Genomic DNA, 15,683 nt, shown 5'->3' with positions numbered 1-15,683 from the left:
TTCTCGAGCGGGCGAAGTATTCGTCCGAGCAACGAGCAGTTTCGAGTACCCTAATGCTCGACCGAGCATCAAGCTCGGACGAGCATGTTCGCTCATCTCTAGATACAATGTATAAATAATTTATTTTGGGAGTCTAAAGCTTATTCATGAGATTTTATTAACTATTTCAAGGGGGACACAAGCAAAATCATCAATTTTTATTTTGGATTGTTAGCATTTTTTTCCCCCCGCTCACCGTAACGTAAAAATAATATTTTATCTTTATTCTCTGGTTCACTACGATTGCGTTGATACCTCATTTATATAGTTTTTCTTATTTTTGCTCAATTTTCCTGAGCAAAACCAATATTGGAGAAAATCGCATTGTTTTTACTATTGACAATTTTTCAGGGCCATAACTTCTGTATTTTTCTGTTGTCAGATCTGGTTGAGGGCTTATTTTTTGCGAAAACAGTTGTTCTTTTCAGTTGTATCATATAAGGTAACGTAACTTTTTTTGATCACTTTTTAGAACATTTTTTGTGATGGTGTTTGATGAAAAATTGTATATTATGGGAAGTTTTTCGAGTTTTTTTTTACGTAGTTCACCGAGCGGGTTCAATATTGATTTAGATTTATTGTACAGATTAATACGGACGCGGTGATACCAAATATGTACGTGTTTTTGTGTTTTATTTACTTTATTTGCATTTTATGTGTTACTGGGGAGATTATGGGACTTTTATTTTATTTATTTATTGAATTATATTATAAAAAGATTTAATTTTTTTTTTTACTTTTTTACATTTTCTACTTCTTGGCTTGAATAAGCGATCATCCGATCGCTTATTCAAGCCTTTACACTGCAATACACTTGTATTGCAGTGTATAGTGAAAGTAACTGAGCATGCTGAGCACGCTCAGTTACATACAGCCGGGTCCTGCCAGGAGGAGCCGACAGCCCCGGGTCACTCGTCGGAACCCGGGGCTGAGGCAGGAGGGATCGGATCCCCCGTTAAGCACACCGGGGGGGTCCGATCCACGGGGGACACGCTTTCCGAGTTTTTCCGATCCCGGGTGTTAGTGCCGGGTCTGGGCTGTGATATCACAGCCCGACACCGGCACCAGCGAGACCCGGTGTCCCGAAATCTTCTTCTGACGCGCCGCCGTAGAAAGGCGTACGCGTCAGAAGAAGTACCCTTAATGACCGCCGTAAAAACCGGATAGGGCGGTCATTAAGGGGTTAAGGTGCATGAGAGTAGTGCCAGTACCGCTTTTTCTCCTGTTGTGACTCGATAAAAATCAATATACTTAATATTTTTGTTAACTCATTCCATTTTGTTATAGCTAAGAACAGTTATCGCCTATCCCGGGCAACACCATGAGCTACAGCTAAACCAATACATAAAGCTGAGTTTATGTGTGTATGTATCTATATTCGCTAAAGAAAACTGCACATTACACATACAATTATTAAATTTTGCACAGTCGCTCCCTGTTACTCAGGGAACATTAAAGTCAAAATAGAGTCAAAATTTTCACCCTGCGCTTTTCAAAATACACCTATTAACCACCATATACAGGAGCCATTGTCTGCTGCCTGCTGTCGCTGTTAGCAACCAATTGCAGCTCAGCTTCTATTTTTTCACAGGTCATTGATATGAGTTCTGAGCTTTGATTGGTTACTAAAGGCAATACGAATAAGGCAGCTCATGTGTGAGGTAATATGTATTAAGATACATGGAGACAGACATACAAAGAAAAACAAGACGAGCATTTTCTGCTGACTGCGGTGGCAGTAAGCAGCCAGTCACAGCTCAGCATTTAGCATCCGTTTCTACTCTGCCACAGGTCATTAAATGAGCTCTGAGTTTTTATTGGTTACTATAGAGAGTAAAACGACTTGTGTATGAGGTAATATGTGAGGTAATATGATAGATATTTATAGATAGATAAAGGTACAGCTTATGTGTGAGGTAATATGTGAAGTAATATGTGATCTAATATATATATATATATCTATATTTAATATCTAATAATATGTCATCTAAGTATGATAGATGATGGTAGGCAGATAGAGATAAATAAAGATAGATATTGTTATAAAAAATGTCCAGTGCAGCACTGCAAAAATAGCTTAATATACCTAATAACGGGTGTAAGCTAACCGATTATGTAATCCTCCATGTAAGTAGATTCAAAGAATTCAGCAGCTCCATGTAGTGAATGAAAAAATAAGTGGATTTGTTCCAAACTAGAGATGAGCGAGTATACTCGTCCGAGCTTGATGCTCGTTCGAGTATTAAGGTACTCGAAACGGCTCGTTGCTCGGACGAGTATTTCCCCTGCTCGAGATCGAGCATTTAATTAAACAAACACAGTGAAGAACAATGAAGAATAGAATAAAAACAGTGAACACAGTGAACACAGGATCATTTAAGTGAAGAACACAGTGAAGAATAGATTACAGATGTTCTGCACATCTGCTTACTTGTCGGAAGATACACGCGGAACGGCAGCAGGGAGACATCGCACAGCAGGGAGACATCTGGCGCAGCAGAGACACATCTGGCGCAGCAGAGACACATCTGGCGCAGCAGAGACACATCGGGCGCAGCAGGGAGACATCGCGCGCAGCAGGGAGACATCGCGCGCAGCAGGGAGACATCGCGCGCAGCAGGGAGACATCGGGCACCACGGAGACATCGGGCAGCAGGCAGACATCGGGCACCAGGGAGACATCGGGCAGCAGGGAGACATCGGGGAGACTTCAGTGGAAGAAGAGGAGCGGATCCCGGGACAGCGTATCTCCTCTCCCGACAAGTAAGCAGATGTGCCGAACATCTGTAATCTATTCTTCACTGTGTTCTTCACTGTGTTTTTCACTTAAATGATCCTGTGGTCACTGTTTTTATTCTATTCTTCACTGTTCTTCACATCTGCTAACTTGTCGGGAGATAATATACGCGCGGAACAGTGAAGAATAGATTGCAGATGTTTGCATACATCTGATAACTTATCAGAAGACATTCTTTTTCAATTAAATAACACATTTTATTCCCGAACCATGGTCCCTTTGAAAAATGCTCGAGTCTCCCATTGACTTCAATGGGGCTCGTTATTCGAGACGAGCACTCGAGCATCTGGAAAAGTTCGTCTCGAATAACGAGCACCCGAGCATTTTAGTGCTCGCTCATCTCTATTCCAAACACATCAGTGATGTGAATTCACTTGTTTTTTTTTTCATGCAACCCATGTAGTGCTGCTTAATTCTTTGAATCTAGATATTGATATAGATAGACATAGATATCCATTCACACCCAGTGCTGCAGTCTTATTCCTACCATTATATGATCCAGTCACATGCAGAGCTGCAATCATCGTTAGATCACCTCATATGATGGAAAGTATAGCAAAAAAGCAGTCATTTACGATCCTGGGTGATGCAGTGGGTTGCAGCTAGTCTAGTTGTTTATGTGGATAATAAGGTAGAAGTAGTGATTTGTAAGGTTAGTATCTGCCGACAGGTCCTCTTTAAATCTGGTCTGTCAAGGGTTCCACTGTGTTGTAGTTCAAAAGAAAGAACAGTTCTGTGTTTTGCTCCATTATCACATCTTATCTAAGATACTGCAGATGGAGCCACTGATAGAAGTGTGAGCCCTGCATTATGTAAGTGTCTGGATTTTTACATGAAATGTTTCTTAGGTTTCTTTATTTTTACTTCTAGGTTGTCTCTACGAGGGCACATTGTATCCACTCAATAGTAAATGGAGAAAGAATTGTTACGACTGTACCTGTTATGGTGATGGAAACTTTGGGTGCTGCGCAGCGTAAGAACAGCCCTTCTTAAACCCTCATCCAAAGAAAAACTTTATGCACTATTATACTTAAAGTATTTCATTTTTCAGGATGTAAAATTTGATGATTTGCTCTCAGTATTGTTCAGCAATTTTAGATCTGTGTGCTGTGATGTGCTGCGAAAGCCAGACAAGCAGCAGGGTTACAGCCTCACTGATCTGATATTGATGAGTATCCTATAAAGAGTACACACACAAGTCATGCATTTTTTTCAGAATAATTACAAGAAGTCAACAAATGGTGCCAAATAGTTCATATAGATTCATAGTTAACATAGTCTTCATGCAAGACCTGTTCAGCAGAGACATTTCACCATTTGTTGCAGGTATGTAATGACGTAAACTACATCATGATGTGAGACTCCTTGGCCTATCTCTAAGCAGAATAACACTGGCAGACTGATACAGATCTGCTGCAAAATCCCCAAATACTGCAATATAGTACAGTAATAGTAAAGTACACTCACCGGCCACTTTATTAGGTACACCATGCTAGTAACGGATTGGACCCCCTTTTGCCTTTAGAACTGCCTCAATTCTTCGTGGCATAGATTCAACAAGGTGCTGCAAGCATTCCTCAGAGATTTTGGTCCATATTGACATGATGGCATCACACAGTTGCCGCAGATTTGTCGGCTGCACATCCATGATGCGAATCTCCCGTTCCACTACATCCCAAAGATGCTCTATTGGATTGAGATCTGGTGACTGTGGAGGCCATTTGAGTACAGTGAACTCATTGTCATGTTCAAGAAACTAGTCTGAGATGATTCCAGCTTTATGACATGGCGCATTATCCTGCTGAAAGTAGCCATCAGGTGTTGGGTACATTGTCAGCAACAGTACTCAGGTAGGCTGTGGCGTTGCAACGATGCTCAATTGGTACCAAGGGGCCCAAAGAGTGCCAAGAAAATACTCCTTACACCATGACACCACCACCACCAGCCTGAACCGTTCATACAAGGCAGGATGGATCCATGCTTTCATGTTGTTGACGCCAAATTCTGACCCTACCATCCGAATGTCGCAGCAGAAATCGAGACTCATCAGACCAGGCAACGTTTTTCCAATCTTCTACTGTCCAATTTCGATGAGCTTGTGCAAATTGTAGCCTCAGTTTCCTGTTCTTAGCTGAAAGGAGTGGCACCCGGTGTGGTCTTCTGCTGCTGTCGCCCATCTGCCTCAAAGTTCGACGTACTGTGCATTCAGAGATGCTCTTCTGCCTACCTTGGTTGTAATGGGTGGCGATTTGAGTCACTGTTGCCTTTCTATCAGCTCGAACCAGTCTGCCCATTCTCCTCTGACCTCTGGCATCAACAAGGCATTTCTGCCCACAGAACTGCCGCTCACTAGATGTTTTTTTCTTTTTCGGACCATTCTCTGTAAACCCATGAGATGGTTGTGCGTGAAAATCCCAGTAGATCAGCAGTTTCTGAAATACTCAGACCAGCCCTTCTGGCACCAACAACCATGCCACGTTCAAAGGCACTCAAATCACCTTTCTTCCCCATACTGATGCTCGGTTTGAACTGCAGGAGATTGTCTACATGTCTACATGCCTAAATGTACTGAGTTGCCGCCATGTGATTGGCTGATTAGAAATTAAGTGTTAACGAGCAGTTGGACAGGTGTACCTAATAAAGTGGCCGGTGAGTGTATATGGTGTGTGCAATCAGACCCTAGTACCATAGGGGGTTTAAAACAAATATGAGAAAGCTAAAAGTTGCACATACAAATCATAAGTAATTATGGTCACATTCCAAAATACCTGCTCTGTCAAATAAAAAAAATAATTATTTCAGCAGTGAATTCAGGGGGAAAAAAGTACCAAAAATAGCCACTTTTTGCATCAAATAAAAGTTGGAATAACAAGTGAACAAAACGCTGTACTGAAAAAGCTCACAAGAAAATGGTGCAAGGAAGTTTTCCCATTACTTTGCAATGAATCTTGTATGGTGCCACTAGGAAGTAGAATTTGTTCACGCAGAGAACAAGCTCTCATACATGTAATAATAAAAAGATTATGGCTTTTGAAAGGCGGGGAGCAAATAACTGAAGTGATTAAACAGCAGAAAATTTTAAAAAATCAGGTGATACTTTTCTAGGGAGACCTGAGTATGTTTGATGCTGAGCTTTTTAGAAAACTATTTATCTTCTTCATCCCCTTAACGCAAAGAGACGTTCCTGAACTTCATGTTGCATAGGGGAGAGTATGAAGCAGTCTCACAGACTGAGCCCTTTTCATACTCAATGGGTGTTTGCAGCACATTGGAGCAAACACCCATTCTACGGTAGCACCGATCGCAGGTGTAAACCCTTTGATCGCTGATAAAGCAAAGCATGGGCGCCGACATCTTGGCTCAGATTGTCACTTCCCATGACGTCATCGGGGAGCAGTGATCCATTGTGATGACAGCCTTGGGTCACACAAAGATCAGAGGCTATCATGTTTTAGGCTATCTATTACAATGTGGGATTTGCACATTGAAGTAGATTATGTGCAAAATCCCCATATACTGCCATACTGAAGTATGGCAGTATATGGTAGGATCAATCAGACAATCTAGGGTTAAAGTAAAAATAGTACAAATTGTGAAAAAGTGAAAAATGTAAAAAAAATATATTATATTAAAAAATTCTAAAATTTAAATTACTCACTTTCCCTAGAAGTCATATAAATGTAAATAAACAGTAAGAATCATAAAAACATTAGGTATCAACACATGCTAAAATGCCTGATCTATCAAAATATAATAACCTTTTTTCACTTTGTTTAACCCCGTAACGGAAATAGCGCCCGTCAAGAATGGCACTTTTTTTGCCATTTTGAAAAATATAAAAAATTAAATAAGTGATCAAAGGTCATACAGTCCTAAATATGGTAGCATTGAAAAACGCCATGAAAAGCTGCAAAAAAATACACCATACACAGCTCTGTACACTGAAGTATGAAAAAGTTATTAGCGCCAGAATATAGCAATTTTTTTTTTGTACAAGAGGTTTTAATTTTTGTAAATGTATGAAAACATTATAAAACCTATACAAATATCATATCTCCGTGATCATACTGACCCAAAAAATTAAGTAGACATGTCATTTGAAGCATTTAGTGAAAGTTGTAAAATCCAAACCCACAAGAAAATGGCCCAAATGTTTTTTTCATCATTTTCACTGCATTCAAAGCTTTTTTCCCGCTTCCCAGTACACGGCATGGAATACTAAATACCTTCATTATGAATTGCAATTTGTTATGCAGAAAAAAAGCTCATACACAGCTCTTTACATGGAAAAATAAAAAGTTATAGATTTATGAAGGTGGGGAGTGAAAAATTAAAATGCAAAAACAAAAAAGGGTCTGTTTGTTAAGGGGTTAAATATCTTGTCATTGGAGATGGGCGAATTTATTCTAACTGCGGTTAAAATTTCAGGAAAAATTAGATTCGTCACTAAGGCTACATTCACACTACAGTATGGGGGACGTATATACGGCCGATGTATATGCGGCCGATATACGTCCCCCATACACTTCTATGGGCTCATGGGCGGCACCGTACCACTCCGTAGCCCGGGGAAAGATAGAACATGTCCTATCTTTCCCCGTATTAAGGCGCTGTGTGCCATTACTTCCTATGGAGAGGGGCAGGGGTGAGCTGCGCTCACCTCCTCCTCCTCTCCCCGTGCTGCCGTGTGCCCGCTGTGCTACGGTGCGGCGGGCTCACGGCAGTGGGAATGTAGCCTAAGCCAATGTTTACAGTGATTCGTGGGAACAAAGTTTTTTTCTTCCTCCCTATATTACCAAAATGGGCGCCAGTACAACATCTTACACTGAGCAGAGAACTTTGGGAAGGAGAAAGGAACACCCTTGATCACATGTGCAGACCTGTAAGCCTATCAGGGACCGGCAGGCTTAAGTGATGTCACACAGACTATAAAAAGAGGCAGCCATTTTCAATCTCGGCACTTCACACTGCATGTGCTGTCTGTAGTGTCCAGCTGCTTATACTGTACTGTGCTGTAGTGATTTTTGCTCCAAGAGTATCCGTTTCGGGGGATCTGTATACCCGAAATAGCTGTTCTTTTTTGTTTCTGAAGTGAATAGGAAGAAATCAGTGTGAAATCCACATACTTTCTGTAGTAATTTCTGCTCCTTTTTCTGGGTATCAGTTCTTGTGCTTCTGTATACCACAAATTAAAATTTTTTTTGTTAAATACAGTAGATCCGAGTCAAATCAACATAGCTGATAAACCAATATGTCAGACAGAGAGGTGGCAGGTGGAGCAGGCGCAGGGCGCAGCACGTTGTGGCAGAGGTGACGGTGAGGCCAGAACTGCCGTTGTCATCTAGCGGCAGTGTGTTGATAAACAACCCAAAGGTTGTCGATTGGTTGACTAAGTCATCCACTTCCTCCCCGATGACATCTGACAACCCCATCCAAGAGTCCGTGCCGTCGTCAGATACAATCCTTAGTTGGCTTGGCCCAAGAGCAGATCAACGGCGCTCACGTGTCCTCAACCAGCCTCTGTCCTGTTCATTTCCCTCAGCCAGTGATCTACTAAGTGGTCTGGGCTCAGCGCCACTATATAGCGAGGATGAATTTTTGAGGACCGTCAGCAGCTGCTTGGCAGTGAAGGGATGGGCAGACATCCGCAGCTTTTTGCAGTAGATGGGAAAGTAGAGATGTGGAGAGTGGCACGGGAAGTTATGTGCACACTAAGACAGTTGAGGAGGTTAGCAGTGACAGTGAAACACAAACCGATGACAATGTAGCCGATCGTACTTGGGAGCCAGGTGAAGTCGGGGATTCATCATCATCATCGCCAGGAGAACAGTGTGTGAGCTTGCACGTCGGGCAGCAAAGCGGGCAGCGAGTTACTGCCAGCCCTTCACCAATATGTAAAACAGAAGGTGGGCCAGTCCTTGAGCTTATCAGTTTCTTCCAAGGTGCACGGCAGCACGGACGTGTGGAGCTGTTAATACGGTCAGGGCCAGTACATGTCCTTTACAGCCCACTGTGTGAATGTGCTTCCCGCCCAGCAACACCAACAACTTCCACAAGAGATAGCGCTTTCTCCTCCATGTTGTCAAACTGCTGCTACCGCGCCAGTGTCCGCCTCCTCTTCCTCCTTCTCCACCCCCACCTCAGCCTCCACAAGTGATACTCCATCATACCACATGTGCAGGGCACAGCAGTGTCACACAGTTCTACATCTGGTTTGACTGGGCGTATGAAGTAACACAGGGGAGGAACTGATCCGCATCATGCAAGAAAACAATGGGATGAGCATGGTATCCGTGCTGCACCGAGGAGGGATGGTCCATGCGCACTGCATGGCGCACGTCTTCAATCTGGTTGTCTTCAATCTGGCTTCCACCAATCTGCAAGACATTCTAAAAATGGCCAGGAAACTGTGCATGCAATTCAGCCATTCTTACAAAGCCAAGCACACCCTACTCCAGTTGCAGCATCAGAACGGCCTCCCCCAACATAGTCCATATGTTAGACCGCCTGTATGAACAGAGAAAAGCCAATAAAGATTTTTTTAAGATGCAAGCGGAACGGAGTACTCCTCAGTGTAACTTTGATGTCAGCCACTAGCTGATCATGTGTGACACCTGCCGTTTGCTCATGTGCCCTTTGAAGAGGCCACATTATTTGTCAGTCGCCAGGATTGCGGGATGAATAACGTCATTCTACTGCTTCATGTCCTGGAACTCATACTGCATAAACTGTTTGGTCAGGGCACTGGAGAAGTGGAGACTGCATTTCATGGCCACAGGAGTCCATGCACAAGGTTTTTTTCCCTGTACCCGCTGCAATGCATGCAAAATCTCAAAAAGCAGAGAGATAATTAAATCCTTTGGCCCGAGTACATGTCCAGAAAAATATAAGATAAAAAACCACATGAATTGCTCTACCAAAGGGTCATATATTGCATTAAATGTCCTTGTAACAAACTATATGTGGGTCGAACCAAAAGGAAATTAAAAAACCGCATCAATGAACACAGACGAAATATTATAAAAGGGTCAGAAGAACACCCTCTATCGAAACACTACAATTTGTTCCACCAGAAGCAATTTGTGGGCTCCAAATTTTTCGCTATAGAAAAGGTGAACCAAAGTTGGAGGGGAGGAAATTACATCGCCCAGATGTCACGGACAGAAACCAAATGGATCTTCTCATTGGATTTATTAGCACCCGAAGGGCTAAACCAAGAAATAGAACTGTTTGCTTTTCTATAATGAATGCTTTGATACATATTTTAAAATCCTTTAAAATCCTTTGGATACATGATGCCCTTTGAATACAACATACACAGCACCAGCGTATATATGTCCTTGTAGCGACACTGTTATTTTTAATGCATAAGTTAGTTACTATTTTAACTTTAAAGTTTTGAATACATTTTTTTTTTTTGTCACTGTATTAACTTTAAAGTTTTGAATACATTTTTTTTTTTTTTTTTTTGTCACTATTTTAACTTTAAAGTTTTGAATAAAGTTTTTTTTTTTCGGGGGATACTTACATAGACAGGCGATCGCTATATAAACACACTATATGCACAGTGACACAAATTCCCTGACGAAGAAGGCAGCAGCCTTCGAAACGCGTAGGAAGAAGTTTTGTCTTTCTGGACTTACCGTATCGGGTGACGTCACCACATGGATTGCAATCAGAACTGTGTATGGAGCAGTAGCCACCGGCCGGGGCTCTACTCCACGTGCAAACAATAGCGATCCTCAAGTCTATGAACACCCAGTTTGGATTACCTGTGGAAAGAAACCCTTCTGGACAACCATAATCGTGGACTTTACCATATTTCCGGATTCCAGCACGAAAAGGGACTGTATCCACTTCAGACCAGGAGGTCCGGTTTCCACCATCACCAGGTATCCACTTATATTTAATAGAAAATTACCATCTAGACCCCAAAATACCACATTTTTTATCACTTGTTAGAGTGTTTGGCGCAGGTACATTTTGTTTTATCTTGTTTTTAGTAGCTCCACTAGTTGGATCTATACTCAAGTTGGGGTGCAGGTCACCACCTTTGTTACCAGCGACTTCAGCCTATTGTCCAGTGTTTGCGCTGACTCATTTCTGTTATTTTAACATAGTCCATATGTTAGACCGCCTGTATGAACAGAGAAAAGCCAATAAAGATTTTTTTAAGATGCAAGCGGAACGGAGTACTCCTCAGTGTAACTTTGATGTCAGCCACTAGCTGATCATGTGTGACACCTGCCGTTTGCTCAGGTGCCCTTTGAAGAGGCCACATTATTTGTCAGTCGCCAGGACTGCGGGATGAATAACGTCATTCTACTGCTTCATGTCCTGGAACTCATACTGCATAAACTGTCTGGTCAGGGCACTGGAGAAGTGGAGACTGCATTTCATGGCCACAGGAGTCCAGTGGTGGCTGAACCGGAGGAGAAGGACATTGGAGCACAAGCAGAGTCTAATGACAGCCGAATAGTCAACATGCGGCATAGGGATGACTTTTGGCTCTCCACAGTCTTGGACCTTCTCTTCCGGTCAAAAATGGGTGACTTTTTCCAGCTGCGGAGAGGGAGGAACAACTGGCATACTATAGAGAAATACTGTGCACAAAGTTGGCCTCTGTCTATGTGCTCTATTGTTCATCCTCTTTCAGGTCTGAACGGAGATTCCTGACAGTACTACTGCCACAGCTTCTGTGTTGAGATGGGGGGGGGGGGGTAGGAGCAGTAGGAGCATCATCAGCAGCAGTTTAACTCTGGATTCCTTAATGAACAACTTCCTTCGCCTAATGAGGAGGGTAGCCGCCACTTGGACAGCACTTTAAAGGGGTTGTCCGAGTTTTGAAAAAAAAATATATGTGGCCGGGAGCGGGCTGCTTAAAACAATAAAGCTGTACTTACCTTCCAGTGCCCTCCCATATCCAGCGCTGCTGTCGCTCTGGTCCGGGCGCCATGTAAACAAACATGGCCGCCGGAGCAGCGCTGCATTCAGCTTCCGGCCGGAAACGACAACCTTCCGGTCCCCATACAAAATGCTGTGTATAGGGACGGATAGGCGTACCCGGCCACGCCCGGCCGGAAGCTGAATCCAGATTGTTTACATGGCGCCCGGAGCGACAGCAGTGCTGGATACCGGAGGGCAACGGAAGGTAAGTACAGCTTTATTATTTTAGGCAGCCCGCTCCCGGCCACATATATATATATATTTTTTTAAACTCGGACAACCCCTTTAACACTCCAGGTAGAGGATCCCATCGATTACTGGGCAGCCAGACTTGATGCTTGGCCGCAACTTGCAGAGTTTGCATTAGAGAAGCTGTCCTGCCCGTCCAGTACAGTATTGTGGCATCAGAGCGGTGTTCAGTGCAGCGGGGGTCATCGTTACCCAAGGAGAACCCGCTTGTCCACCCGTTTTGTGGAGAGACTGATTTTTATCAAGATTAATCAGCCTTGTATCGGCCAGGTTCAACTCACCAATGCCTTATGCATCAGATTAGATCAGCCATGACACCTCCCCAAAACGTTGAGAAAGGAGTCTGGGTTCTCACTACCTGCCTCAGTCACTATTCCGATTGCTCCATCTGCCTCCTACCATTTTTACCAGGGACTGGAATTGTCTACCACCTCCACACTATATCATTGTGCCACTCTGTGGGCTTCTGCTGCTGCTGCTGACGCCACCTCCACACTATATCATTGTGCCACTCTGTGGCCTACCATGTTGCCGCCACCTACACACCTCTGACCTTTTGCTGCTGCTGCTGGTGCCACCTTTGCAGTTTTTTTGGCAAAGACATGATATTGTCTGGAAAACTGTAATGTAGGATGCATGTGGCATTTCTAATCTTCAAATTCAAATTTAATTGAAAAGTTTCAACTTCAAATTCATTTCAAACTTCGTCATTGTGCCTCAATGTGGCCTCCCCTGCTGTGAGCCTTGTGGGCTCCTGCTGCTGCTTTTAATGACACCACCTCCACAATCTATCATTGTGCCACTCTGTGGCTTTCCGTGTTGCTGCCACCATGTTGCTGCCACCTGTGGGCTCCTGCTGCTGCTTCTGCTGATGCCACTTTGTGGCCTTTGTGGAACACCCTGAGATTTCCATAATGCAGTTTTCACCCTCCACTGCTCTATGACGTTGCCACTATGTTTAGTTTTATCCTTTATTTTATCTGTCAGAAGGGATGAAAAGACAAAAGCAGGAGTGGATACAGAACACAGAGGACATGCAAATATCCCATTTACTGGTCATCTCCTGTTTTGGATCCACTCCTGTTTTCTTTTGGCTTTAGCAATACTGATGATGGATTATTGACTGATTGAAAGCGGACACTGACGGATGAAAAGAAGGGCAAAATGATCAGTGACATCAATGCAGAATTACTGCCGACACCCTCTGCACTCTTTTGGGGGGTTTCTACATGTATCCGCCTTTAACAGAACAGATTCTGTCATAATCTATGGAATCATCTGATGTCAGTGTAAAAATAGTGCACTCTTTGATGTTATAGGGGTATCTTAGCCCTTAGCTCTGTCCTTTTGAGCTGGGACAGACATTACCTTGTCAGGCTGCGTTCCTACTTCGCTTATTTGGGGAAGTTGGCCTATGTAAGTGCACATGGAAGTGAAGAGTGAAGTGATTCTAAGAGTGGCGGCTGTCATGTGCGTGTCATACTAAAACACAGCATTGTTTGAAGACCAAACCACGCTCCCTATGCATATTTAAGCATGGCACAACATTCTACAACACCCTACAGGCTCTCTGCATCCAGGAAATACCAGTTTTTTAAAGTGATTCGTCATGATTCAATTCGGGTCGAATCAAATTTTTTAAAATAATTCGGCGAATCGGGACAAACTGAATTTTAACAAATTCGCCCATCTCTAGTTGTCATGTGTTTGGCTTTTTTAAGGATTAATATACACATTTTTATCTGCTTTTGTGAGTACAAGAGTAAAACACTTTATATCTTTATACTTGGGCAATTTGCACAATCTATTCATTATAGGATCCACGATCTTCCATTTCTGAACATAGCAGAGTGATGAGATCAGCCTTTTGAACAGATGGAACTGTTCTTTCAAAAAGGAGTTGAGCATTGACTTTCTTATATTTTATAGTGTTTATGGGCACAGGTGAGAGTGTGCTCTGTCGAATCGCTGCTCCAAAGAGTTCACCCATCTTGGAGTTAACATATTTAAAATTTGATGTAAAAAAATTGTAAATAGTTTACATTTAAAAAAATAAATAAATAAAAGTTTTTAACAAATAAAACACAAAATAAATAAATTGTAGAAATCATAAACTTATTAGAATGGGTATTTTGGGATGTGGTGATACCTTTCAAAATATAAGAAAGACTATTCCGACTGCGATCACCGTATCCGAAAATAGCGTCCAAATGCCTGAATCAACACTTTTTCGCCACTTTTTAATCCATAAATATGTGCATAAAAAATTATCAGACAGTTATATTGGTCCTAAATAAATATAAGTTATCTATACCTTACATAGGTATGTACACCAAAGAGTGAGAAAGTTATCAGCCCCAGAATTTGGCAAAATAGCAAATATATATATTTTTTTTTTTTTGCAAAAGATTTAGATTTTTTTAAATATACTGAAACCTTATAAAACCTTTATACTTTTGGTATATCTGTGATTGTATTGACTTGGATTTTTTTCCAGCTTTTCGGTACCAATAAAAAGTACAAGTTGTCCAGCAGATAACAAGCCCTTCTTCATCTCTGTAAATGTAAAAAAAAAAAAAATAGCTGAAGAACTTGGCTTGTACTCCAGAATATATGGTACTCAATTTTAAAAAGATATCACCTAATTTCTTCACTCTTCAAAGTACTTTTCATGGCTTACGCAGTACATAATTACACTACTGTTATTATTAATGAAGTTGTGTTTTTGTTAATCACCATATTCTGTTTCTAAATCCCCTTTCTCTTATAGTTATGGCTACCCAGTGAATTATGACAAGGAGAAATGTAAATTTGTGTTTGATGAGGAGAAGTGTGAGTACGTTCTGATTCCAAATGAAGATCCAACCATAGAGTGTGAAGATTATATGCTGATTGGATAAACATATTATCTTCAATGTCCCCCATAATATAAAATATTCACATGTTGTACTAGATCAGATTAACATCACTTAAAAATGTTTCTCTCATGACACCTTTTTTGAATTTAGATAAGGAAATGACATACAAAATATTAAACAGTGAATATGAAACATTCTCAAGACTTCCGAGTTCAGTTTTTTGCCTTTGCAATAAATACTCAAAGATGTAAGGGTCATACCGTAATGGGTTCATTAGGATTTGACTTAATGGGGCATATTTATCAGGACCCTGAAATAATGCAAGTGCTAGCTTATTACTTGAAGGGGGGGCGCGAAGGGGGGGCACAGGCGGCAGGTGCAGCTGCCGGCGACTTATTTCAGGACCCTGAAATAATGCAAGTGCTAGCTTATTACTTGAAGGGGGGGGGCGTGAAGGGGGGTGCAGGCGGCAGGTGCAGCTGCGGGAGGCGTTTTTTTCTACGCCAAGCCCTGCCTGGCGTAGGATGAACGCTGCGCAGCCGGCTGCCCCGATACATCGAGAGGCGGAACTGCGAACATGCAGCGGCGGGGCTATCATACACTGGTGCACGAGTTGGATTCACCAGTCAAGGATGATGCAGTGACAAACAGCGTTCAGTACACAAACAGGGGTACCGCAGACTATTTTGTTGGGGTGCTTGAAGCGGTTCCTGGTCCCAAAAATGCAGAAAGAAAAGCTTAGCGGAAAGAAAAGCTAAGCACTTGCCTCCACCATACCTTCTAGACATATCAAA

At 42.3% G+C, this 15,683-nt stretch overlaps 1 protein-coding gene across 1 annotated transcript in view; it reads left to right on the top strand.

The window, feature by feature from the left end:
* The window catches only part of LOC140106370 (beta-microseminoprotein-like), a 38,322-nt gene extending 23,282 nt beyond the window's left edge, over positions 1–15,040 (top strand). The window contains exons 3-4 of the mRNA XM_072130781.1: positions 3,707–3,809; positions 14,802–15,040. Coding sequence (XP_071986882.1) covers positions 3,707–3,809; positions 14,802–14,931 — 233 coding nt within the window. The 3' untranslated portion in view covers positions 14,932–15,040. The remainder of the gene's footprint in view (positions 1–3,706; positions 3,810–14,801) is intronic.
* The last annotated feature ends 643 nt before the right edge of the window (positions 15,041–15,683 follow it).

The sequence above is a fragment of the Engystomops pustulosus genome, chromosome 11, assembly GCF_040894005.1.
Source record: "Engystomops pustulosus chromosome 11, aEngPut4.maternal, whole genome shotgun sequence".
Lineage (NCBI taxonomy): Eukaryota > Metazoa > Chordata > Amphibia > Anura > Leptodactylidae > Engystomops > Engystomops pustulosus.
The sequence above is the reverse complement of the archived record's forward strand: the minus strand, read 5'-3'. Positions and strand labels throughout refer to the sequence as shown.